We start from the raw sequence: 26,039 nt of genomic DNA, 5'->3' as shown, positions 1-26,039 counted from the left end.
TATGTAACAATAAGCAGCTGTGCCACACTGTGTATTTCAAAGAACAGTTACTCAGCCTTTAAATTTACCATTAGAGATCAAAGAGAAGGTCTGATGTATATGGATGCTGAAGGATGCCTCAATTCAAATGGATGGCTGAACAGAAATAGTGCAACCAGAGGGCAATAAATATTATGAACAACCTTTTTTAATGTAAGTTGTGTGGTGCTGAACTATATTACATTTTATAGCTGCACTGAGAAAACTTTCACTATTATCTTAAAACTGTATCAGAGTACTGATAAGCGTGTGTTTTTTCTAGCACTTTTTTCAAACAAACTTTTCAGTCAGAACTCATGGTTTTTAAAGTAAAAATAATTGCTGGGGACATTCTTGAAAGCAGCTGAGAAATAAATGGATGCTTGAATTACATACAGGAATTTGTGGAGGACGTTTCAGAATAAAGTCTGGCTAAACAATCAATTATTTGCTTCCAATCTTAAAATCTATTTAAATAGATATGAATTAGTAACTCTGTTTTTTTATCTTCTCTAAAATGGAGATGCTTCTTGTAACCAGAGCAGTCATTAGAGGTATTAGGCTGTTAAGGGATACTTAAATGAAGTTATAAACTGACAGTCTCGTTTCAATCAGGTCATTGATAAAACAGGCAATAATGTCACAGGAGTTATGCAGGAGATTAAAGTTAGTGGAGTAAATTAGATTAGCTATCCTGGGTCTGATTACATTCTACCATAAATTGTTGAGAAGAAGGAAATTCTATGGAGTAAAGTAGAATTGAGCCAGATATGATAAGGTAATTAAAGAGGCTCAGATCTAGCAAGGGCCATATCACGTGTTATAGACAGGATTTTCTTGTACTTCTGTGAGTCTATCCTAAAAATCCTTCTGAAAGTAAGACAGGATCTTATGGTGCCTGTGGCAGTAAGCAGCTGCCATGTTTCACTACCAAGACACTGTATTGGTAGATAATTACTTTGCAATACTGTCCCAGTCTGAGAAGAATGAATTAACCAATTCTGCTTTATTATTTATTTTTGTTATCAAGAAAAGAAATGCTTGTTGCACAGTCTTACAACAGATGTCCCAAATATTTCTTTTTAAAACAAAGTATTGGTATCTGTCAGAAAAAGAGCTTTTATTTTTGGTCATCTTTGCAGAGTTTTGTTCTAGTTTGGTGTAAAATCGATTCTCATGTGGATAACTTGATTCTCTTTGACTATTGAATTCCATATACACAAGATCATTTTGCATAGTGTAGTTACAATGTAAATTGTAAATCCTTTGAAGAAATAATTAGGTGCTCAAGTCATACGATTCATGCTTATTCTACACTGAATTTGGGTCCATGCCATGTAGAAAATAATCCTTCAAGTGCGTGCGTTTTGGTTCACTGAAAAAATAGGAAGTTTTCTTCAACACAACACTGCCAAACCAAGAAAACACTTAACTTCTTGGTTCAAACCATTCCTTTTTAATGCAGATAGGCTGCTTCAGCAGGTATGAACACCAGTGGTTGGCAAGGGGTGGTGAGGGAGATGATAATTATTCATTTGCAGACCGGTAGTAGGGTTGTGCTGAGGAAAGCTTTGGTATGTCTGGCTCTTTTCTAGGTGAAAGAAAGGTCTTTGTTGTGGATGCAGTTCGATTATGTTGTTATATTTTTGACAAGTCAACAGTTTACCTTGGTAGAATGAAAAAGAAATAGTTACAGAGATATGTACAATGAAGACTCGGCATGGTAGGTTGCTTTAATACATTTTTGGCAGGCTTGACAGTCTGGGTCTTCTAAACAGGGAAATAATTGTTTTGATCAACAAAATAAGGGTGATATCCTGTCCCCTCTGAAGTTGCTGGGAGTTTTGCTATTGACTTAATTTAGCCAGGATTTATTCCATTTACTTGACAATATGTTATGTTGCTGTTTTACCCATATTCACGTGACGATTGATAACCTTCTGACTTCGCAGAAGACGAGTGAGCTGTGAGTGGACTGCTTTTAGAAGTACCTTCACAGTTTGAATTCACTTCAGGTGTGTCTTGGTTCAGTGTTTGGACAGAAAGAAAGGTACAGATGTTGTTCAGCTCATTGCAGATTTGGTGTTAGTGGAAAGGAAAACACAAGTACCCAGTTATGTTCTGTGAGGGGAATAAAAAAAGGGACTGTAAAAGCTCTTTAACTTAGGTGCAATGACAGGAATGCTCTTCTCTTGTCTTCATGGCAAGTACAGAGATAAAAGTATGAAGAAAGTATGAAAATTACATAGATAAATTTATTCTGATATCTAATGAGCACCAGGTAGGAAACACTTAGCATAATAGTATTAATTGCTGTACCAAGCCCTTTGCAAAGGCTGACTTCAGCAACTGCCACAAAACATGAACTTGAAATATTATATTTCCCCGACTATTTTTTTTCCTTTGGTTGAAATCTTTAATTGAGGAAAAGCTAAGAATCTCTTGGGAAAGGCAAGAAATACGGATAATTTGAATATGCCTTGTTAATTATAACTGTATATTGCATTTAATGTAACTTGAATAAAAGAATCTAATATACATTGTTGCTTATACCATAGAATCTCTATAATAGAGAGGACCTCCTGTGTGATTGGTGCTTAACAAATTCAGCCATTTAGCTGGTGCACAAAAAATACCACAAATGTTAGAGAGTTCACAGGATAAAATGAGCAGTTTGCTGTGAGTAGCCTTCCATGGTAGAGAAAGTGCAGGTGCTGCTGCAAGGTGTATTATATTTCCATAATCAGTGACAGAACAAGAATTGTCTAACAATCCATATCCTTACGCCTTCACTTAACCTATGGGCAGATCAATAAAGGAGCATTAAGCCTGGTGCCAGCTGAAGATTTTATACCTGCAGGCTATTTGACTACATAATGGAAACTAAATCTGGATTTCAGTAACTCTATTTAGACAAATCATTACCTAGACAATGTCTTTCCCAATTTCTTCTTTAGTTCTGGGTCATTTGGAAAGGGAAAGCCTATACCCAGCCAGTGAAATTTCCTGTTTAGTATTTCTGTCAAATACATATTTAATATATGAAAGAAGCATATGTAATGTTATGTAAATGTTGACGTGCTTAATGATAATAAATTGTTATTGTTATTATTGTGATTATTGTGATTATTGTTATTATTATTATTGTTATTGTTATATCACTTTATCTTGTATTTACAATTATTCCTGAGTCCATCTGTGAAAGAGTGGCTAGGTATTCATTAGAAGAAATGAGTATGTGTTGAAATGATTGGTCAATTGAAATAAGCTTTTCTCAAGTCTTTAAAATCCTATACTATACTGTCATGTATTCAGAGTGTTGAAGGACATGTTGTTTTCTAGATACTGGTCTGACTTCATAAATATTACAGGAGGAGAGAAGTACATTGACCTGTAGGGAACTGTTTGTAGAATATAGGAAATCAGTAACAAAATCTGAAGTTTCAGAACAACTTGGAGTTAAAAATCTTTTCAGCATTACCAGAGTGGACACTGAATCCTAAACTTGAACTCTTTCACAGACATTGCTGTGCTTTACTTGGTGTTTTTTTTAAGCAGTGAAATGTAGCCTTGGCCTGTGGTCATTCTGTGTATGAAGTAATTTACCTTATTTAGTGGGGGGTGGTGGGAAGCTAAGATAACTTAGTGTGTTTCAGTCATTTTGAGTAGGCAAAAGAATTAGAATGCCACAGACCTTCAGTAAGCTTGGCTGTACAACGAATTCTTTGTAAGAACACAGACTTTTAACACAAGAAAATTGAATAGCATGGTGTTTACGTAGTGGGATATTTTTTGTGGGGTATGTGGATTGTGGAGTTTTTGCTGGGTGCTTTTTTATTAAAAGTTGTCTCCCATCAAGTTTATCTTTTTAATGAAGGAATTTGGATCTTACTGAGGTCAGCATGAATTTTGGTGCTGTCAGAGTAAAAGCTGATATCAAGGGGAGTAAAAACAGAAATAAGTAAAAAAGATGTAATTTATTTTTCTTATGAAATATTTCTGCTACATAATGTTACAGAGAGGATAACATTTGGTAGTGTTTGTAGACAATTTGACTCTACAATATTTAGAATAACTTACAATATTTTACACTCAGAAATTGCTAATGCTGTTGTTAAACTTTTGTTAAAATACACTGACAAAAATAAGTTAATATAAAAGGTCATATATTTGGCAGCAAACTAGTTGTGTGATCTTTGGTTTGCCACTCACATAAAAATACCTAGACTTAGGTTAAGTTCAAGTGATGTACAAGTAGACATGACAAGTATACATATGCTAGTTCTGTAGCCAAAGGGTTTAAAGAAAGAAGAGGTGAGATTTAAAAAGAACATGTAAAGGAATGATATTGCTGATGTATAGGAAGAGGAAGAGCCATGGTGCTGTTTTAATCAGTACTTCATATGGAAAAGTCCAACAAATAATTTAAAGCATATCCACATTGGCAAAAACCTTCCTTCATTTTACAGTGGTTTTAGACAGTAGAAACCAATTTCAAATATTCAACTTGACCTTCCAAACCAATTAGTGCTTATAGGCAAGAATTGGGCATTCTAGCCTTAAACACTTAAGGGGATGGGGCTTCCACAGCCTCCCTAGGCAACCCATTCCAGCACCTTTCTATCCTCATGGTGAAGAATATCTTCTGGATGTCTAACCTAAATCTTCCCTCTTTCAGTTTAAAACAGTTACCCTGGTCCTATCGCTACCCAAACTCTCTCAGCCTGTCTACATAGCAGAGGTGCTCCAGCCCTTTGATCATCTTCGTGGCCCTTCTCTGGACCCTTTCCAACAGCCACATTTACAAAACCAGTTTTTTAAAATGAGTAACCTCTTGTCACAGTCAAGCTACAAGATTGTTTTTTTAAAAAACTTGAGAGTTGATAGAGGGAATTAAATAAGCATAAGGCATAAAAGTAGCTGACTGAGAGCATCTTTCTATTCTACTTGCTCTGTCACTTTATCATCTTGTATGGTAGCAGCAATGTCAGCTTTTAAATAAGATGGAACAGTTTATTTTGTGCCTTCCCATATGAAAAGCAGCTTTTTTTCAGACATAGCATTTTATTGTAAAAATAATGAAGAAGTGGTTTGTAACAGCCAACATGGATTCACTAGGGGCAAATTCTACCTGACAAGTTTGGGATAGCCTTCTACTAGGGGGTTACAGAGTTGGAAGAGCAACTGATTTAATCTACCTGGACTTGTGCAAAGCATTTGACACTGTCCTGTGTTACATCCTTATCTATAAATTGGAGAGTACTGTGTTTGGATGCCCCATCCCTGGTATTGTTCAAGACCAGGTTGGATGGAGCTTTGAGCAACCTAGTATAGTGAAAGGTGTCCCTGCCTATGTAGGGAGGTTGGAACTAGATGATCTTTAAGGTCCCTTCCAATTGAAAACATTCTGTGATTCTATGAATACTTGGATTTATTTGGTCAGTGAAGTATATAGAAAATGAAATATTAAGTACTAGTGTAATTAAAGTAAATATAAGTAATGTGTGCTTATTAGTGCAGTATTGGATCTAAGATAGCTTATTATAATTTGATTTGTTCTTAGCTCCTAGTACAATTAAAAATCATAGTTGGTCATTAAGTAAAAGTGATTTATTTTTAGACTAAACAAATACAACGTTACTCAGGTTTTACGTGTTATGGACAAATCTGATTTTTTTTGCACAATTGAGAAAGGAAAAATTTATGATACATTAAAACAATGTGTTATCTGTGATATAATAAACAGAAAAGAAAGTGTTTTCACCAAAGACTGCATTTCAAGTGTGGAAGGGAACTTCTGCCTTAAAAAAAAAAATAAAATAGAATTCTCTTTCTCTCTGATGAATACTTTGATTTCCTAGACCCTTAGTGCCCAAAGTACCTATATGCTGCTTATCTTGGAAAGTCACCAGGTAGGTGTTCTTCTGGTTTATTTCCATAATACTAAAAGGATGCTTGTATCCATGTTTATTTCATCACTGAGTTGCTTATTTCTAAGTAGTATCTGAAGATACAAAAGAACAGAGGCTCATCCATTACCCTTTTAAAAATACAATGTCTTATTACTTGTATTAAATGTCAACACTTGGCATTTTATATTTTATAGTCCAGTGTGTGTCTGAATGTAAATTTAGTAAGTTTGCTTGCCAAATACTTTTGGGAACCAAAATTGTCAGAACTGGAGTTCTTAAGTGCTTACAGTATCGCTGCTGGTTTTTTAATGAATTATTTTAAATGATACTTTGGTCACAGAATTTAATCTTTATTTTTTTTTTTTCCATTGTGAACTAATGGTTTATTTTTAGTCCCATTCATAAATGAAATTGTTTATCTTTGTGTTTTCTGTTCAGGACTTGTTCAAAGCCCTTGCTTTCTTGGTAGTCAGAAAAATAATTTCAAGTAAAAAATAATTTAAGATCAAATTCCTTATTTTAAGATTACCTTCTATTTTGCCAGACAATAAGGATTTCTGGCATAAATGCAGTAATGGTAAAGATCAGTCTGTTCCATTTTTAGTACTCCTAGCTAAGCATACTCGTGTTTCAGGTGTTTCCTATATGAGCTTACTAACCTTCAGTCAAATTTTTCCAGGTTTATTTAGCCTGACATGAACAGGGTAAAAAGAATTGGACACAGTATTTCACATGTCTTATGAGTGCCTTTTTCTATAGTATTGCTCCTTTCTTGATCCTTACTTGGAAGATTGTCAGGTGGATTTCACACAGGTGGTCATCACACTGGAGCCTTTTTTTATCATCCCTTGATTATTTCTGTGGGTTTTGTATCTTCTTTCATGTCCATAACAACACTATTTCAGATAATATTAGTTCTTCTCATAATATTAAAGCAACTGCAATTGCTATTAAAATTTGATCTCAGTATTTTGTATCTAAAATTGGACATTTTGTGTATTAAACAAAATCCTTTTCCAAATTGACTAATTCTCTGTGGTTCAATTCTAGTTTTTCATTCGTCTATCACAACAGTGCCATAAAGTATTACTCTGCCACTTTAATTTTGCCTTTCTGAGCAACATACATCCTTCAGTACATACCTGTGTCCCAGTTACTAGTCCACTGTCTTTGGTTATCCATGCTGTATCTGATACTGCATCTCATGTCAGTAGTTTTTGTTCCTAATGTTGTTCTTGTCCAAAATCTTGCATTAGTGTACATCTCAAATTCTTTTTCTTTGATTTCACTCAGTTTCTTATCTGGATTAGGAATAAACCCCACATTAACTGTTTCTGTCTGACTACTGGGTCCATCAAGGCTGTCTCAGGCATTCAAAAGACCCTGCATAGCAAGGCCTCATGCAGCAAATTGCATTATATTTCATTTTTCACAGCTGGAACAGAAGTTTTACTGAGCTGCATTACTGAGCTGTTAAGAGCTTGTAAACAGTGTTTTGCCTATGTTAATATGCCACAATCTCCTTGAAGGTAAATGGTTTCTCTTCCTCTAAACCAGTCAAAGAATACTTTACCTTCAAAGTAACTCAGAGGTTACAAAACTGTGAACTACACCACAAACATTTACTGTCTCTTTGACTTCTGACTGCAGGGAATGAGGACTTGCTCTTTCTTCACTAATAAGTCCAAAATTTGTGTGTATATGTATGGTATACATACAAATATATAATGTCTATATATGTGTCTGTATGCTTACTTGAAGAGTGCTTCATACATGTCCTCTAGGAAGTGTGTTTAAATGGGATCAGGAGCAAAATGTTTCTCTCAACGTTTTAGCATGATGAATACCAGGAGAGATTAGTAGTAAGGTTACAACAGTCCATTTTAGTTTTTAGTCTCCTTCTGATGTACACTGAATAAAGCTTAGAGACTAAATAAAGACAGTGTTGTGAACATCTTTTTGACAAGCATACTCTGGAGATCCCAGCTGCTCTGAACATTGACTTTCAGGTGTTCACTTGGAGTATGTTGGCAGATAAAAACCAGAACTGACAGTAGACATTAATTTGAATACCATTTTAGAAAAATAATTAAGAAAATCTTTATCAAAGGGAGCATTACCTATTGAAGTTTTTCAAGTAAATTAGTCAAAAAGTCTAAAGGTCTAGTAGCCTCCTTATCACTGTTACTGAAACAAGGCAATACATACAAACTCTATAGAATTGGAAGAATGTCTCACTGAAAACAAAATACTTGTAATTTTTTATTTATATTTCATGTATCCTGATACATGCATATGTATACTTATGTGCACAAAATGAATTTATATTTGTAAAACAAGTCTAATAATGACAAATCCCTTGCATATTTCTCTTGCTTCCAAAAAGGGTAGCATGAATGAAGAATGTTGTCCTGAAAATATGATGATATAATCTATAATTTCTGCTACTGCTGTATTTAAGCATTTTGAAAGAAAACCTTTTTGAGTTATGCTAATTTAAAGCTATGTTTAGTCATGTGCTGAATAGGGGGAAGAGGATGTGAGACCTAGTCAAAAAAGAATATCAAGTGTGCTCTGAAAAATAAGATGATGATTTTTATTGTTTATAGTTTGTCAAGACTTGATATTTCCTTGAAAAGTTCTTTTTTGAATGCTGCTACATAAAGGCAGATGGAAGTCCTCCCAGCACTACAAAACAGTAACAATTATCTCTCCCAACACACACCAGAACATACAGCGTGTTTTTCAGCCAGTCTGTGCTCATCAGGTGAATAGGTTGTTGGATGGAACAGTACATTTATGTTGTTAAAGCACAACTGTCATCATTAGTCTTGTGTTCATGGTGAATAACAGATGTCTTTCGGCAGAGACTGAATGACATTATATAGTTTAATGTAACTGCATTCTCAGTCCTGTATTAGTAAGGGTACTGCTAGATGTTGATTTTGAGTGTGTTCTTGGCACAATGTCCAATAATGCTTCTTTAATGAAAACAGCTGTTAGATTTCTTCTTAGCAATGTGTTTCCCAATACCATTTCTATGACTTCCATCTCACATACACTGACTCTCATCCTGGAAGAGTGGCCAAGACAATCTGACAATTTAAACAGCGTAGTTGTGTCCATAAAGAGGTTATAGTGCCAGAGTACCCTGAACTTCGTAAGTCAAGATTTTCTGAATTCAAACATGTTCAAAATATTTGAAGGAGCTACAAGCTCTAACAGCCATACAGTTGGTGCAGATTATATCTGCAGAGCTGTCAATGCAAATAGTGGCAAGTTATTATGGGAAAAACTGTGGGATTTTTGAACTGGAAGTTTTGTTAACAAACAGTTGAGTAAAACGAGTAAAGCTGAGCAAGTCCGGTGTGTTTCTCTGTGCTCCCATTAGATGTATGTTTTGGTGATCTTCACTGACCTTGGACTGCATGTTCAGTTGATATGATTTTTCATTAATGTATTATTCTAATAGAACGTAATATGGAAATATTTTCCATAATTTGATTGGATTTGGTTATGTCAGATCAGGCACAAAACCATGGAATTTTGTGACTGCAGAGCTGTAGCCACTCTACTAGACTTACGTGCTATGTTCTGAAATCTGTAACTGATTAATTAGTGACTCTGTTCTTCTAGTGAATACCTGAACTAAACCTGGACTGTTCTCTATTGTAAATTGTAAATGTGTTCATTATCAGACACCCATTTTGAAAAAAAAATAATAATCCACCTTTCTCCCCCCACCTCCTTACGGTCTGCAATGGAAATATGCTTGCATTCCTGGAATATGTCTTTCTAAATGACAGACTTTAATCCAGACCTGGTATGTGAATAAACGTTCCCTCGACCTCATTGTCCACTCAAATATGTATTGTTTTCTTCTATAGATTTTGATTTATTTTCCATCTAGAAAGTAGCAATAATACTGTCTATCTACAAATCCTCCATGCAGTGTTTACTTGAAAAGGCAAGCTACATTCTGATGGGCAAATCCTAAAAAAATTTACAGGGCTTGGATAAATGTAGGTGGTAGAGTCAGTAGAAGTAATTGGTTAACTCTGTTCTAGAAAGAATAATTTCTAATGCCCTAGACTGCATTTTTAATATAAGCTTCCCTAAAAATTATGGACAGCACAGAAAACACAACTGAACGTGGCTTCACATATAGTTTTGGAATCTATGAAATGATTTTGCTGTTTAGATTATTTCTGTTGTATAATGGTATACACATGGATTACAAGACCTGCTATTAAGAGGACTTCCTGCTCCTATTTTGACTCTGGCTGCCAAAGACTGCTCAGGAAGCATTTTTTTTTCCTTGTGTCTGTAGACCCTTATAAGAGTTAATTTCAGAGGAAAATGGAAAGTTTATGCATAGTTTAGATTGTGATTGAGAGGAAAAGAAAGACTAAACCCAAATAGTCTTTCCCTCAAAGTGCCTTTTCATTTTTTAGATGTATACTTTTGTTTTCCTGTTTTTTCAACTTTCAGAATCATGTTAAAACATGCAAAAACATGGTGATAGGAACCTGTAGGGAAGCTGTCAGTACTTAATTTTTGTTCAATATGTATTATATGTTTATATTTCCTTTGGGTGTGGGTGTCTTTTTCCAGCTTAAGAACCAAATGTGTTACAAAAACAGATGTAGTGAAAATAAACAAGAGAAGTCTCATTTCCTTTGGTGAACAAAGTTCACAATTAGCTTGAGCATAATTTTATGCATGTTGTACCCTATCAAACAGCTTTGCTGACCAAAGATTGCTTGCTTACTTGCTTGGATTCATCACAACTGATAAAAGATCTGTGATGTCAGACAAGAATTTAGCTATACAGAAAAGGGGAAAAGAGTGGGTCAAATGTAATAACGTATTCTAGATGTTATTCCTGCCAAAAATTAATGGGGGAATTCATTTTATAAAGCACTGTTTACAGACTGACATCTGGAGAACTTCTCAACTTGGATTTGTTCCAATGTGTAGATTTATTTACTACTATTCCTGCCTGTTTTCCCCCTTTTTCCTTCAATATTTCACTTTTCTGATTTGTACCATTCACTTAATTATGAATTAATGTGAATTATTCTACTGCTGTGATTTCTTTTAGGATTCCAGGTGCATAAGAATTTTAAATGCTCCTTAAAATAGACATGCAGTAGATACTTTTGAAATGTATACAGAAATATACAATAATTCAGAGATATCTTTACTTAAAGTTTTGTTAGTCTCTGACTAGAGAAGTCAGCATAGATACCCCTAATAGAACCCCTGCAGTATGAAATAAAGATTTCTAGACTTCTGGCAGAAAAAGGTTGGTGGTTGGTTTTTTTTGTGGTGTTTTTGTTGTTTTTGTTTTTGTTTTTTCTCTCAGATAGCTGCCTTCTGAGTTTTTGAATTGCAAAATCCTGGTCACTGTGGTTTAGGTATTGCATGCAGTGGGTTATTTTTGTGCTTTATCGAGTTTCCTTTTTAGTCTTGTGAAGTCTTACAATTTACTTTGAATGTTTTGGTTCTCTTAGTGTCACAGTTGTCTTACTGGGGTCTCTACTCCTTTCTTCCTATGGGGAATCATAGCACGTTGTCAAAGGTATACATCATTATCTTACCTGTACCTGTGGGAGCAAAACATTTGATTTTTCCATTGGAAGAAGCAGACACCACTTCTGCTGATGCAGATTGATGTAGATAGATGACAGTCCAGACATCCTACCTGGTCCTAGGCAGCTGAACAACATGAGGGACATAGTTCCTTCAGGTAGAAGGTGATATAGATATTAAAAGACTAAGGTAGAAATGGGGGACACACAAAGACCTTGATCATCTAAGGCTCATTGCCTCCTAAGAGTAAAAAGATTGCTATTGCGTTGTTTTCTTGTCTGGTTATTCATTTAAATTATTATTGTCCCAAGAGTCCTGGTTAAATCCTGCCCCAGTGAGAACAGTGCTCTCAGTGCCTGGATTGCCTTTATGAAACAATAGTATTTAAAACACTATTAATATAAAACAATTATTAGTATCCTTGCAGAAATAAGAAATAATTACTACTTTCAATATTGATGCTTTACTGCTGCACTGTGTATTCTATCTACATTTTCTTTTTGATGTTAAAATAGTCTTATCACTGGTAACATTTCAGTTCTCACTGTTCTCTGTCAAGAAAACACGCTTATGGAAGAAGTTATGGAAGAACTTAGCTTTTAATTTTTATAACTTCTTACAGTACCAGATGACAAGTAAATCTTAATGAATCTCTCTCATCAAAATCAAGAGCAGGAAGTCTTGCTTCCTTTCAGCAAGTATTGTATTGTACCTAAGGGCAAATAGAACTTTTCCTACTCTTATGCAGTTACTAACAGTCGTTGATGAGTAATGAAATATTTTGGCATCAAAAGCCATCAATTCCCAAAGCTGTGTCAGTTACTGAATTTCAGGTGTTAGAATGAATGTTGTAAAAGTTCTTTTATTTCCATGTAGAAATTCAATAGATGCTAATTGACTCTCTGAGCTTTCACTCGTGCTGTTAGTAAATGTTAGAAAACCTTTTAAAATGTATGATGCCATTCCTAATAGTTCTTTTGTGCAGGAAACCTTAATTTTGTATTCTGCATTTACAGATTATGATTTAATAGAGTAGATTTTATCTGAAGAGTAAGAATGAAAAGTATCTAAATTGACTTCTAAAGTGCTGGTTTCCATTTCATCAAATCTCATAGTTTACATTTTAGCCACAATTTACAAATGGGAACAGAAGTATCAGTTTACTGATCTTTATTTTCATTTAGGGTGTAGGTACATTTATATTTCATTCAATGTCAGACATTGTCCCAGCATTACAGTATTTTAACATGAAGGCATTTTTCTGATTTTCTACTTTCTCCTTCAGTTTCGTAGCAGGTATTCTAAGTATCTGAAGCTGCTGCATGTTGTAAGTCTGCATGTTGCTGACATGTTCACTCCTAATTCTTCCTTTCTCCCTGAAAAAATGTACTTGCTCTAAATCAAATGTAACCCCATGATGCATCTTATACTTCCGGTCAGGATGTATCTGGAATGTCGTAGCTTGTATTTCCTCTTAGGAACAAAGGATCCTGTATCGGTTGTTCTGGTAGGAATGGGTGTTTTCACAGGGTTCACTGGAGCTGCTGGGCTTTACCCTAGTTAGACAGTGTGGTATGTTTCTGCAGGACATGGTGCCTTGCTTTGCCAATGCTTCTGAAGTGCTGGGGAAACTGCAGCTCTCCTACTTGGGAATGCAATCTTCTTTTTTACTTGTTTACTGATTTAGTTTCTAAGGAGAGAATAGCATGTGTTGATGCACATTGGGTACACCACTTATGGGTCCTAGAGTAGAACATTTATTTTCAAAATCAAACAACTCTGACACAAGGGTGAAAAGTCTGTGTTCTCCTGCGAGTTGGTGTGCTGTTGCTAAACACGTGCTTTCAGAACGCAATAGATAAGTACATGGATTTGTTTGCTGGCCAGTGGTGATCCTGGGAGGGCTATGAGAAAGATGCAGCTCCGCTGTGTGCTATATTTTTGGCAATGCACTTACTATAAGGGCATGTTTTTGCTGTGGAATAGTGATACATCCCTCCGTGTCCTAATTATAGCTGTTTTGGAAGAATTTACCTCAGTCTATTCCACTGCAAACTACTGCAGCTTTCTTCAGGTGATACTAATACTAGTTTATCCCCCTCTTCATATTTTAAACATAGGAATTTTATACATGTTTGAAGAGAAAGCTGTGAGTCATTCTGTTCTCTAATGAGCTCCTCAGAAAGCAAGATTGCAAAATACAGAGAATCTATTTAAGACGTGCATCCTAAAATAATTTCCACAAGGCATTGCTAGTGCAGTGTGTTACTGGAAAGTGAAAGTGTCACTATGTTTCCACGTCTAGTACTAAGCTATAAAAATACTGTATTTAATAGCCCATCCAAAAAATACCATAATGCTATTCTCTGTGGCAAGCAAACAATCTTCATAAGGATTGTTGACTTTGTAAAGTTATTTCATTCACACTTAATTACTTTTATTACAAAACTAGCTCCCCGTAATCTGATCTTTGACACAAATCACATTATTTCCATCTTTTTTGTGGAACCAGTTTTACATATTCTGTGGTCTTAATGGATTCAAACTCTTCAAACCAGTGTAAGTAGTAGAGAGGAGCCATTAAGACATAATCAGCCTTCTAAACAATGGTAAATGCTTTTCTTAACAAACATTTCTGTGAAATGAAAGACAAGACTATTTCAGTTTTACATGTTCATGTCATCTAATTTATTGTCTCTTTTCCGTAATTACGCACTGGGGAATTTGTTTTGTTGCATAAACACCACATCAAGGTTCTTCCATTTTCAACTAGGTGGCTGTGCTACAATCCCAGAGTCTGATTTAGAGGAAAGGATGATTATACCAGGCTCCACAGGAACGCTTCCCAATCATGGGCACATCGCAGAGCAGAAATCCAAGCCTGGTAAGAAAAGGAAAATTACACTGTTTAGCTTAGAGGTGTACAGCTCATCTTTTCAGAATGTTTGTGGACATATGAAACAAATGAGTGTTTTTGCAGGATTTTCAGTTTTTCTTGCAGTAACTATACCAGTGTGTGGGAGTCTTATCCAACATCTATCAAGAATACTTCAACTGTAGCAATCAATCTTGGAATTAAATAACTTCAAAGTTGAAAAATTTTGTGCTCCTTACTACTTGAATGACATTCTTGCAGGTTTTACTCATGACATCTTCAGCAGAGGCAAAATGAAACTCGGGACATTTTGGTGTAATAAAGGCTTTTTTTCCTGCAGTACAGTGGTTAGACTTTGTGCCAGCTGATTAAAATACAGTCATTGCTTATCTTTTGTGGGGAGACTTCCTAGAATTTCAGAAAAATATTATTGGATGTAATCAAATTAAATTATACTGGCTATAAAATATGCTGCATACAGTGATGGCACGTTTTCTGGAAAGACTTCATGCTGCCGGGAACTGTGATATAGTGTTAACATATTTTAAAAGCAGCACTGTAAAGTAGTACATTTCAGTTTAATAAAGTGCCTAGTAAACTCTCAGGCTTTGACTGCAGCTATTTCCCATTTTGGTTACTAAGTTATACCTTCAGTCCTCTTTCCCTCCTCATTGATTTTGTCCTGCAATATTTCTTTTTAAATGTATTTTAATGTTGATGTGCTCAGTGCTGAAGTTGAGAAGAGCAGCTTAGAGGTTGCAACCCACAACAGTCAGAAATACAAAGTCTTTATACATCTTGAAAAAATGGTTGTGTGTTTAAAATGCGTTCAGCTGCTTGTTTGTCCAGTTAATTGTTGCACAGACAGGCAGTGAGTTGGAATATATAGTTAATTACATTGGCAGATTTGAAATAGTGGACAGGGAAGAGGGATATCTAATGCAGCAATGTATAATAATGCTACAAAGTAACTTAAATCTCCATAATGAGTATATGCTTACAAAACTGCCTGAAAAATCCACTGAAGACCTAGAGCTCCAAGTTTTGTAGAGTGTTAATTACTTGCAGTCCTCATGGACTTCAGCTCATAAGGAGAAGGTAAGCTGTCAAAATTGACATATGTATAAATTAAACATTGTCATCTGGATATATTAAGTACCTCCCTGGAAAAGTATATAATCTCTCTGAAGTAGGATACAAATCTGAAAAAATTCCAATTTCAGGGAACTAGACCAATAAATCAAGAACATATGGCAGGCAATCCCTCTATTTTGTCTGATACTCCCTTCTTCTGATCAGGCACGCATTTGTTCTTCAGTAGATAGTGTTCTGCTATGTTTAAATAACCTTACTGCTGAAAAGACTGGCATGAGAGGAAAAGTGTAGAAGTGTATTCATGAGATCCAGAAACAGCAGCACGGGGACTTACATATCCTACTGTAAGTCTTAGCCAATGATAAAAATTGAGATTTACATCACAAAGCTGGCTGTTGTTGCTTTGTAACTATAAAAGGCAGAATGAAAACTATGAAGACTTTTAAAAAAGTCTTCAGGATTATAGCCTTGTGTTATACCAGTGAATTTAATTCATTCACAGTCAGAATTGACTGCCATTTGTCAGTTACTGCTGTAGGATAGGGAGCACCTAGAATAACTGCCACTGAGCTGTCTGGAAATTCTAATTGCTACAAGTATAAAAGCCAAGGGAGCTACTTAAACCATAAGGTAACACTGGGCATGAAATCACAGCATTGCAGTGTTTTTCTGTACATGATATTTTTGGCTGGAGTTCTTGCTCAAGCATCAGAGACTGCAGCAAGACCATGGTGATTGCAAAGAGCCCTCAAAGAATATTTATTGTGTCTTGTGTATTGTTTTTTATGAGTTTGCATTTAATTTAACTACACCCAGTCAATAAGAGAAAAAAGGGAGAAAGCAGCATATCAATTTTCTTGCTTGGTATATCTTCCTTCTTTTGCTGATGCTGTTCAAGGTAGGTTTTGATTATAAGTTGAGAGGTTTTGTTTTCTTCTTATAGGTGGCTTTTGTGTTATTCATATCTTGAGGTATAGAGGTAGTTTAATGGCAATGCAAAATTATTCTGGCTTTAGAGAGGTTTCTGCGTTTAGCTAGTATTTTTCATTAGACTGTATCAACTGAACTGATATGCCATGCCTAAACTTAATGTTCTTTATCCAAAAAATCCTGCATTATAATGATACAGGTTTAAATAGATTGAGGTTATAACACCAAATAGCTCAAAAGTGAGGAGAAAAAACAGAGTCTCTTCAGTTGTATTTTAGTATGAACATGGGCACAATGGCAGATATCCCTCTGTCAGAATCCTGAAGAGAAGTATGTCTAGTAACAGATTGCATTCACAGAGGAAAATGGAAATCAAAATAATAAAATGAGCTGATCAAGTTGGAATATTCCAAAGGATTCTGTAGGACATGGGTGAACTTCAGCTGAATGTGATGGGCTACCATCCACTGAAACAGAGTCAGATTTGTAGTTATGTACTTGCTCCATCTGGTGCCAGACCAAATCTTAGCAACAGGATTTTGTACAAGTTGAATTATGTTAAAAGTTACACGCAATGTGTGTGTGTGTTTGTGTTTGTTGGGGGGTTGAAGAGGAGTAATTGAGTTGCCTTAGTGTGAACACATTTATTTCTATATCAGAACAAAGTGTAATCTCTGATTTCTCCCACTGATACAGTATGCTGGGTTAGGACAAAACTCAAGTTGTCGAAAATACAATCATAGAGGTAGAAAAACAAAGCAGAACAAAGATAAGTGCCTTATCTACTGAAAAGGAGTGTAAGACCTGAATCGTAAAGGTCTCAGCAGGAAGCAGTGGGAGTTCCTCACTGAGAAAGGAAGAAACAAGTCCTCTCAGAGGTATTCTGTACTTGGATACCCTTGCTTATAGTTAAATTGCTTGTGCATATAAATCTGCTGAAGAGAAGTGCTATTGGGAAGGTTGTAACATAGAGAAATGAAACCTCAAAACCAAGAGGAACCCTGAAGTCTGTGTGAGACTCTGACCTCTATGAGCATGTCTATGTGATTACTTGCTGTGGTTGCTGCTTGTGTAGAGGATGTCCAGTTAATCTTGAGCTATCTAACTCCAGTATGGCCGTCAATCTACCTGTTACAGTATGACATTGACCCCCGACTGCAGAATTTGCCAAAACTCGAAATAAATACTCAACAATTAATTTACAGGAACCTCTTGCTGCTAATAAATATCTCAGCTTGCTAATCTCTTGGTAGTGAAATGCGGTATATAGTGTATGGAGATGACTGCCAGTCACTGCGTTGTAGGCTACTATGGGCTTTGGACATGCTAAGAATTTTTAAAAGCCCTTTGAATTTCATGAGCAGACATAGACCTAGGAAAGAGGTCACTCCCTTCAATATGTTGTATGACCTATACAAAGAGCAGTGAGGGAAATGAGAGACTAACACCTGGAAGACTGTCCTTCACTATGAGAAAAGTATGCTGTAGGATAGCATCCTGCCATAAACTTGCAAGTTATCTCATGTAAAATATTGAGACTTTCCAGGGCAGCTGCCAAGCATGCCAGTGAGGCTTTTGGCTTTATTTGGAATAGCAACTAATGACAGCAGAAAATGACATCCAGTAGTCATACTGCAAGTCTGTGCAAGGAGAGAGTGAATGGTTCTGGCCCAATCACAGGGTCTCTTTTGGAGAGGATTTAATGGTTGCATATTTTCTTTTTATTATGAAATACTTCACAGATTTTTTTTTTTATTATTTTTTTTTTCCTCCAATCCATGTATGTTGTGATTCCATAAAGAATGGGATCAGGTTCATTAAATTTGGAACTAAATTATATTATTGCAATTGTAGCAGTAGCTTGTTACCAACAGCTTTTGCTTTGAGTGGGTACAAAAGTACTCCTTTGAACATTCTCTGTCCCAGAGATGTAAAATAATTTTTCCTGTTTACCCTCTCGAGGCACTGAGTTTGTGTGCATTGTGTTTGGAGGAGTAATGTTAGCATGATAAATCTAACTTTGATCTTGGTGTTTTGGTTAGAATGAGGATAGAGCAGCACAGATTGCATTGTGGGCTGCACAAGCCTGGTGGAGAATTTAAATATAGTTTGAAGTTGAGCCCACTTTGAAGTCTGTTGTGACATCATTGCTTTTTCTATGAGATCACAGCTACAACACCAATGGAGATATGCTGAGCTCTGCTGCAATCACAAGTGCAAATGCAGTGATTGTAGACTCTTTCATGTAGGTCCTGTGGGCTTCCTTTCCCTTTGTTAAGCTGTTCCCACTGTCTTCCATTTTCTTCTTTGGAAGAGAGAATTTCTTACTAGAGATGCAGTCTGCTTGAGCGAGTGGCTTGATTTCAAGGAGAAGTTTTTGTATGTTGTAGAAGGTAACAGTTTAAGGAGGTTTGCTGAACTCCACTTCTCAAGTTCTTGCATGTACTTAAATATTTCTGATGAAACTAGTTGAAAATGTGGTTTGTAACAGATATGTATAAGGAAGTTCTTTTACATTCTGGCTTTTTAGAGACATCTCTAAGGGAAATGGTGAACCACCTTAAAACAACTTTTCTTTGAACAGTTGAAGTATGTCTGGTGATGAGCTGTAGGGTGAAACATATGTATTTATTAGGATATAACCCTTAAAGTATTCTGTAGTCCTCATATGCTACTGCTGCATGCTGCTTACTGTGAAAGAGACTTTTCTATGAGGCATTTCTCTAACCAGCATTTTACTGAGTATTTTAGAGAGAATCTGTTTGCTCTTTTATGAGTGAAGAGTTTTATGCTGATGAGTAACTCCACTAAGTTGATGGAAAACCAGATGAAAATTTAGTATGAATCAAGAAATGGTTTGACTGAAATATGCATCTGTTTTTTTAGTTGGGTTCTTTTTTTGTGTGGAAAAAGGGTGCCAAATACTTTGTAGTTTGTTTAGTCATTCAGGATTTGACAACACTGGGAGATTGGTCAAGTGTCATGTCATGCAGCTGTTGAAATCTTCACAACTTGCAAGACTTGATTTTTCTAGCAGAATTTTTCTCCCAAGATCCTGTAAATCTATCCTGTGTATGATCTATCAAAATGAAAAAAGTCTTAAATATTTTAAGGCAAATAGTTGCCTAACTTTGCTGTGATAATTCAGAATGCCTCTTCCAAAGAGAGCATGGCCCACTATTTACATTTATTGTTTAAATACAAATATTTCTGAGAATCTGTTCATGAGACCAAAGGTTTGGCATTTGCACTTGCTACTGTGCTGCCACTGTTTTTAGTTAAATTCTTTGTATTTTGCTGTCATGCAAATATTTAGATGACTTAGAGATTAAATTTCAAAGTTCTCATCCTTCGTGATTATGTTTCGTAAAGTAAATAAACTTTTATAGTTTAATACTCAGAGCATCTAAGACCGAAAACTGTCTCAGTATTTATATTTATGTATTGGAATAGATTTTTTAACTGGCTTTAATTTGAAGCATCTGGCGTATTACTTTTGATTAAATACACTGGCAACTACATATAAATGGCTGTGAGGTTGATCTATAAACTCCAGTAAAACATAACATTCTCAGCCAAATTTTCAAAACACTCTTCAAAGTTTCGCTCAGACACTGCACAGCTGCACATCTTTTCCTACAAATTTTACACAGTGTATTTTATTTTATTTGTTACTTGATCTACAGCATTGTATGGCAATGCTCGTTTAGGTGTTGTGGGTACCATTTAAGAGGATCTTTCAAGTTTAACTTTCTAATCAAAGATTGCTGTCCCTATTATACCTAGACAATTTTAGGAACTAACACGTTTACAGCCCACAAAGATGCTTAGCTACACAGCCTTGTGTAAACAACTGTTGTTAGTAAACAAGATTGAACTGGTTTTCTTTAAAGGGTCCAGTGGCACATTTAAATTTACATAAATGCTTAATTTTTCTTATGAATAATAATTTACATGAATAAACAACTGTGTGCAGCTGCCATCTATTAAGTAGCTTATTGCAAAATGATGTAATATAAGATGAAGTTTTGCGATAGAGTTTAGTTTATTTGATTTTATAAAGGAGTATCCTTAAACACTTGACTTCATACAAACAGTTACATAGTAAAGAGGTTTTGGATATAAATTGTTGCCAACCAGCCTCTGAGTTTTTTTAATTTTGTACTGTACTGCTCTTAATGTTATCTTTTACCTACAAAAGAAGGAGAGACATATCCTTGAATTTCTTATGAAAGGTGTTTTAAATGTGCTGTAAAAACTCTGAAACAGATCTGTGAAAGATTTGTATTTGCTCTAAATCAGACATATTTATATGTTGGACTAATGACTGCCTTAAACTTTCAACATACAGAGGAAAGATACAGGTGGCCTCAGTACTGTTACTATAATTATCATTGTTTACTACACTGGTAATCAATTGGATACTGATATTCTTGCCAGTTGCAGTGAAAATATTTTCAATGTACATAGCCAAGCAATTAACTTTTTCAGGTTAAACTGGTATAACAGGACAGAAATCAATTGTAATGCTAACTGTATTGTACATGAGATTAAAGAAAAGGGAAATGTATAAATTAAGCTAAAGATAATTTTGAAAAAATGTACATGCTGTCTGGAATAGGATTTCATGTCCAGAATAATCTTTCAAAACAAATAGTTGAATGAATCAGTTTCGCTGGCAACACACTTTTCAGCTGTCAATGACCACAGTTTTGAACCTGAACTTCTTTGAGTTTGATTACCACAGCTATGAACAAAGGAAGAACATTGGGTCTGACTTCAGACTTATTTTTACAAATCATCAAAGAACCAATTAACAGGACTAATCTGAGGAGGTAAATGTGCCTCTGACAGTTTGAGTTCAGTTTCAAGCATTTTGACAAGCGAATTGCAGCACAATGTTTTGTCCTTGAGCTAAATGAAGTCTTGAATTAGAAACAAATCTGTCAAAAACACTGAAACCTGTGAGGGCCTCAGGTAAGTGAAAACTCCTTCAAGCTCTAATCTTAGTAGTAGCTCACTTATGTATTTCCCACTGATATATTGTAGTACTATGAGAGTAGATCCTTGTTTGTTCTGTATGGACACTGCTATATAATAGGAAAGATACCAGCAGCCTGCAGCTGGGCCCACCTAATACTTTAAAATTGCTAAGCTAATTGTTTCCACAAGAAAAGGTGCAAAGAAAATCACTGGGCTACAAAAAGCCTATTTTTCTGGAGAGAGCTGAAGAGATTTATGGAGGTTTTCATTTCCACAGAGTCTGTTTTTCTAAAGAGCAGTACGGCTTAAGAGATTAATGTGGGAATTCCTTCATTAAGTCAATACCAAATGAAGTGCAGTTTCTCTTTTAGTAGGAGCTTGTATATACATCTCCTGTGAAATGTAATACAACACAGGAGAACACAGCAAGTCTTATTTATTTTCTAATATTGGCAGATTCAAGTATATTATAATGTATATTATCCACTGCAGTAGGTAAAGAGATCAGCCTCTGTTTGCCCTATGCCAATGGTTATGGGATTGTTTTACAAAATATTTTCTTTCAAAGGTTAAACAAGTCTCTATTTCCAGTTTGTTTCATGACTGTCAATGAAACAAAGAACTGAGAGGTGCCTTACACTCTGCTGCATGAGTTGTCTCAGAAATTCTTCTGAGATGCCAGAAAAAAGGTATGAAATTAATAAATTGTGGTATAGGGAGCCTGAACTTTTTCCTTCAAATTCAGTTACTTTAATGGAAAAAAAAAAATACAGACACTTTTGGCTTCTACCATTCATCTTTGTATAAAAGAGGTAATTAAAAGTTGTTCAATAGCACGGAACAGAGCCAAGCACTACACTTTAAGACCTCCTCTACTGCTGAAAACCAGTACTGAAGTTTTAGGAAATCCCAAAAAGTCACTGAGCATTCCAAGAAGGAGCTTTTCTGATGCAGAGTTTCAGGGTTGGAATTGTATAGCTTATGTTTTATATAAAAGTCAGACTACACATAATAAAGGTTACTTCTGTCCTCAAACTTTTTTGATAATTTTCTCAGAATGCTAAATTTCATACCATTGTAATGTTGATAGATCAGATGAATATTATCTAAATCCAGGATGAGTCTGTAAAATGGTTTTCCAGGTCTTTTTAACCAGGTTACACAAAATGCCAAGACTCACTTTATAGCTTGTCAACACTGGCCACCAAAGGGAGATTAGCTCTAGGTCTTTAAGAACTGTTTGCTGGAAAAAAAATATGACATTGTGGAGGTGTTAGAGGTTATTTTCCAAAATACCTTCATTTAGAAGTAATTTTAGTGTTTTGCACCCCTTTCTCCCCTCCCAGTTCCAGAAGGCAGCCATCCATATTATGAGCTAATGGCTTAAACTTTTTTTTTAGAAAAAAAGAATAAAGACTGTTTTTGAGATACAAGATTGCATGAAAGCACCTGACACTGCTAGCATTAGTTCTCTCTCCCTGAGGGCTGACTCTGCAACCTCTTGAAAAATAAGGGATTTGAATGGAAACATTGACTCTCATTAAAAGAACTGCTGATGCGCCTGAAAGAGCACATTCCCACATGCTCTTTGTTGGAGAGTGTTAGTGGAATTACAAATAGGTTTTCCATGTCGTTTTGTGGAAATTATCAGTGCCATTAAGCCACTTTGGAGCATTGCTAGAGCTTTGAATTGTCAAGGAATGGACATTGTTGGTCATACAGATGATGTATAATGCCAGGGCATATAATCTTAGTTACATAATATTGTGAATAGTACTGAAAAATTTCCAGAGTTGGTATCAGCAACTTTTTCTCTCAATTGTTAGAATGAAATATTCAAAATGTTAATGCACCATCAAAGTTCTACAACTCAGGTCTTTGCTATAGAGGAATTTCTGTGTTTGTACAGGCAGGTGATACTGTGATGCTAGGGTAGAGATGTCACAGAAGATGGTTTAACCCCGAATCCTGGTAGTCTGCCGTGGCTCAATGTTGTGCTCCCCTTGGTTTGCTGGGGCAGTGCATGTTTTGGTCATACTGGCTGTAGCTCTTCAAACTGATCGTTTCAAATGGATTGTAAAATTCTTATTTTACATTTGTATGCAGTAGTGTTAAGAGTGTTTTTAATGCTTGGTAACATAGGTACCCAGCGTGACGTATCCCTAATTCACAAAAAAACATATCCTGCTCTTAACAGTGAGGTATTTTTGAGCCCCGCCTCTGTGTGCTGTCACAACTATCATAGCTGATAGCCTGTCACAAACTCCTTGGTTCTTGACTTGATTCTTATTGCCTATGTCTATGAGATGCAGTGACCATGTTGTCCCTACTGCTCAAATGTGTCCTATTTCTAACTGACTCTGTAAGTTTGACTATAGCTAATGTGGGTCTTCTGACATTTTCTAATCAAGGGACACACCAGTTACAATTAACAGAATTCAAAAAGATTCAAACTGATTCAAGATCACCACTTTGGGTGAGGGTGGTTGGATGACTTTCTTAAAGAATTGTTTGGTATAATGGGACCAGACAATATTGCACTTTAAGAAGGCTTCCACAAAAGGGACAAGCAACAGCAGAGCTGTGGCCCTCATTAAAATCAACAGTTCCAGCAATGCAGTCCTTACTGCTCACCCTGATGTACTTCAAATTTTGTCAGCCTTGTCAAATATTTATTAGCTGTCTCTGGTAAGCACATCCTTATTCTGAGTTACTCTGTGTTGACGTACTCCACAGAGTATCCTTGCATCCACTTTTTAACCTGTTACAGTGGTTGCTGTGTCACCCTCACCAATTTAATATTAAAGCTACAGCAGTGTTTCCAAAAGTAGGATATGAGGCTGAAGTAAAAGTAAATTAAAAACAGTTCAGATGCTGAATTTTGTAATAGCTACTAAAACGTAGGACCAGGAGAGCTCATGCTGCACTAAGCAGTGTGTCTTACTGCCCTGTTTTCATGTCAGTAAATTTAAACCTGTGTGTTAGTAAGCAGTATGCCAATGTTTGGAGCTAATTGAATTCAGGTCTTTGGTAACATATGGTAGATGTCAAAATAGCTTGTATTTCTCAATGCAGACCTTGGCTTCAAACTTTGGTTTTATTTCAGGAGAAAAGGAAAAAGATGTTCCAAAATGTTTAGCAGCACTGGATGTGATATCTGGAGTGGGGTTACAAGTAGGTCTGTTTCCTTTCCTGCCACCCCCAAAACAAATGTACTATGCTACTCACTGTGGACACATTTGCTTCTGTCAGTGGCATGATATTTACAACCTATGTTGCCTCACAGAGTAAGGTGAACCACGACAAAAACCCTACAGTTCTTTAGTTTGCTGCATTTCTTAAATAAAGAATTTTGTGACATCATCTAGGCCAGATTACTTTTCAGTGCAATTTACAGCTCCTATTTATGAAGACAGCAAATAAGATACTACTTAGTTGGATCTGAACTCTTACTTAATGTAGTTGTCTTTAAAATTTCTCTACAAAGGTTGCCCTTTCCGTCATGTTAATAATGAATTGAAGATGCAATTTATTTTTTTATTAAATGTATTTTGGCTCACACATGTCGTATCTGTCTTAAAGTCTAGTACCCCTGGGTGTCATGAGTATAGTGACGGGCTCTGCAATGCCATGCAATACCTCAGTTGTTTTAGCACCCAGGAGAATACTACTCAAAAAATGAGAAGCTAAGCTTGTTTTCTGGGAATTAGCGTTATTAAAATGTTGTGTCTTCAATCTTAATGTGGTCTCTGATCCCATTCAAGAAAACCTGAAATGATAAAGTTAGGAGTTAGAAATGCTAAAATTATATGTGGTTAAGGCAGAGTTAGAGATTTCCTCTGGCTCTGTTTGTCAAGGAAATTTTGTTCTTTTGTGGCTTTGTTTTGGTGTGTTCAATATTTGGATGCATGTTAGTTGTATTTTTTCATATGTCACTCAGAGCTTGGCAACTGCTCTCATTGCAGGAGGGAAAGAGGAAAAAGCAGCAAGGTAAGAACAGAGGGTAGAACACAGCATGGCAGAAAATGAGAAAAACAAAGTGTTTCAAATGTTCCACATCAAATGGGGATAAGTTCTCTCCCTTGTAGTAATAATCGAGCAAACTTTTTAATTGTGAAAAACATGATTACAAGCGTGTGCATGCTTTTATCTGGTCTGCATTCCTAGCAGCATTAAGCAAACAATCACTGCAACTGTTCCTCAGTGCACATTGCAAAATGTGCCTGAAAAGTTAACTTTTGCATAGCTAGGCTGCTAGCAGTACCTAGGTTGGCTAACATAAAACTAGATTGGTTGTATTCAAATGAGCTGTAGCCTAATTCAGGGCAGTTGCTATGGCTTTGTCTTCCTCCCAGCCACCAAGTGTTTCTCCATTTGCTGGTGCCAGTGCTACTGTTGATAATACCAGGTGGTAAGGCAGCTTTAGGAACCTGAACTGATTGAAACCTTGCCCCAAATAAGTTTAAAGGAGCTTTTTACTTTAGTCTTTATCCATTGTGGTTAGATCACCAAAAAAGCTACTGTTTTATGGAGTCAGTTGGTTACTGTAACTGGGTCTATATGTACAAAACTGCTAGTTCCGCTGTGGAGAAGGTTGGTATGTACATTATGATGCATGGAGAGCACAACTA

General features: G+C 35.9%; 1 protein-coding gene across 5 annotated transcripts in view; it reads left to right on the top strand.

Annotated features, from left to right (window-relative positions):
• The window catches only part of BBS9 (Bardet-Biedl syndrome 9), a 289,453-nt gene that overhangs the window by 163,172 nt on the left and 100,242 nt on the right, over window positions 1-26,039 (top strand). For 4 of the 5 annotated variants that reach the window (XM_051611618.1, XM_051611619.1, XM_051611617.1 and 1 more), the window contains one exon: window positions 14,299-14,409. In XM_051611618.1, coding sequence (XP_051467578.1) covers window positions 14,299-14,409 — 111 coding nt within the window. Of the gene's footprint in view, window positions 1-14,298; window positions 14,410-26,039 lie in introns of those variants that run through there. The other variant, XM_051611620.1, reaches the window with a different exon arrangement.

This window comes from Apus apus, chromosome 2, assembly GCF_020740795.1.
Source record: "Apus apus isolate bApuApu2 chromosome 2, bApuApu2.pri.cur, whole genome shotgun sequence".
Classification (NCBI taxonomy): Eukaryota; Metazoa; Chordata; class Aves; order Apodiformes; family Apodidae; genus Apus; species Apus apus.
The sequence above is the reverse complement of the archived record's forward strand: the minus strand, read 5'-3'. Positions and strand labels throughout refer to the sequence as shown.